Raw genomic sequence first — 2080 nt, 5'->3', positions numbered from 1 at the left:
AGGTCTGGGCATCTTTGCTTAGACTGCTGCCCCCGCAACCCGGTCCCGGATAAGCGGAAGAAAATGGATGGATGGATGGATGGAGGACACTGTCTGTGAACACCTCCAGGTCTGGATCCCAGTTGGTCCTATCAAAACAGTCCTGTAGCTGCTGAGAGGCACCACCAGGCCAAGTTTTTACAGTCCTTGTGATGGTAGTAGCAGTTTTTCTGAGGGAGGCATATGCAGGAATTAGAAACAGGGACAAGTGGTCAGACTGGCCCAGGTGTGGTAGTGGTCTGACTCTATAGCCTAGCTTGATATTTGAATAAACCTTGTCCAGTGTGTTAGCTCATCTGGTAGCACACTTTACATGTTGGTCAAATTTGGGGAGTACTTTCTTTAAATCTGCATGATTGAAGTCCCCTGCTAGGTAGGATGTGTACAGCACCAGGATATCTGCTCGGCTGACTGCTAATACTGCCATATAAATGTCTGATAGCCGAGTTAGCATTAGCATCTGGCGGTATATACGCATTTGTTATGAAGACCACATTGTGCTCTCTTGCGAGGTACATGGGCCTGCATTTGACAGTCAAATACTCAGTCTGGGGAGCAGTGACTGTCTGCAGTCATTGTGTTCGTGCACCAGTTATTGATGTAAATACATACCCCCCCCCTGCTCTTAACAAAGTCCCTTGTCCTATCATGGCGTTGTACTGTGTAGCCTGCTAACTAGCTAGCAGAGTCTGGTATGTGTAGATGAAGCCAGGTCTCTGTGATCAGCAGAATGCAACTGTCCTTCATCATGTAATTGGTCGCAACCTGCAGCTTCAAATCATCCATCTTATTAACGAGTGCTCTGGGACTTGTCAGAAAAAGGCTGGGAAGTGGTGGTCTATGTGGCTGCCTCTGTAGCCTAGCTAACGCTCTGGCCGTGCAGCCTCACTTCTGCTTCCTCTCCTTCCTGCGGCGCCTTTGCGTCCTTGCCGTGGGGATGGTAATCCACGGAGAACTGGGGCTCTTTGCAATGTCCATTGGTATCCTGTGCGAGTGGAGAAACTCAAACTGCTCATAGCAAGCTCCTATCTTCAGGAGATCATGCCGACTGTAGGTGTTTTTCGCCCAGCAAAATGTACACAATATGGAAAACAACACATACACAAACAACCAAACAAAACACTGACTGAAGGAGCACTGAGCCGCCGCGAGAGTGTGCTCCACCATCTTGCTCCATAGGTTAGGTTTTGTTTGTTGTGCAGTTTCAGTTTGTACTAACTAATTGTAAAAACAAAATTTTTCCATCTTTCCTTTTCCCAGATGTTTCTCTTCTTCTGTGAAACCTGTTCAGTGCCTATATGCAGGGAGTGCAGCATGAGCCATCATATGGGCCACACATTTGTTTACCTGCAAGACGCCGTTCAGGACTGCAGAGCCATCACCATCCAGCTGCTGGCAGATGCGCAGCAGGGTCGACAGGCTGTGCAGGTGAGACAGAAACCTGAACAGACATCGGGAAGAATTTTATTCATTTAATTTTGTCTAAAATGTAGTGTAAAATTTGATTCTTATAGGCTCTAGTTACTTTATAAGCTTTAGTTACTTCTCATACCTTTAGTTCCCTTTAGTTACTTTTCATACCTTTATTTTCCTTGTTTATACATATTACAGCTGTGTTGATGATTGTCCAGAACTACTGAGCTTTGGTTATTTTTAATACATTTATTTTCCTTGCTTACATATCTTACAATTGTAATGAAGCAGAATCGGCTTACTTTCTGTAACTTCTGTTGAGACTGGATGGCTGCATCTCCTGGTGACCAGACAGCTTATTTACATTTTAACAAAGATATGTTGGCCTGTTTTACACTCATGCCTTGACCCATTTAGCATATCCCAAGTTCTGCTTTGTCTTGGGGTGTCCTGCAGAGCCAGGGGGCACACAACCTGAGATGACCACCTGGCCAGTTTAGCATACTTATTAGCATCACACACAGGGGGCCTGCAACTCGGGCCACCCATTGTTTGGTGCTCGTGATTAAGATCAAGATGCCACCTGAGAGAGACACACACACACACACACACACACACACATACCTAG

The 2080-nt window shown here is 45.8% G+C and overlaps 1 protein-coding gene across 2 annotated transcripts in view; it reads left to right on the top strand.

Moving 5' to 3' along the window:
- trim71 (tripartite motif containing 71, E3 ubiquitin protein ligase) overlaps positions 1-2080 on the top strand; it is a 41786-nt gene that overhangs the window by 18574 nt on the left and 21132 nt on the right. For both annotated transcript variants that reach the window (XM_020586289.1, XM_020586290.1), the window contains one exon: positions 1300-1467. In XM_020586289.1, the coding sequence (XP_020441945.1) occupies positions 1300-1467 (168 nt within the window). The remainder of the gene's footprint in view (positions 1-1299; positions 1468-2080) is intronic.

Source organism: Monopterus albus, unplaced genomic scaffold (assembly GCF_001952655.1).
Source record: "Monopterus albus unplaced genomic scaffold, M_albus_1.0 scaffold402.1, whole genome shotgun sequence".
NCBI classification, from domain to species: Eukaryota; Metazoa; Chordata; class Actinopteri; order Synbranchiformes; family Synbranchidae; genus Monopterus; species Monopterus albus.
The sequence above is the reverse complement of the archived record's forward strand: the minus strand, read 5'-3'. Positions and strand labels throughout refer to the sequence as shown.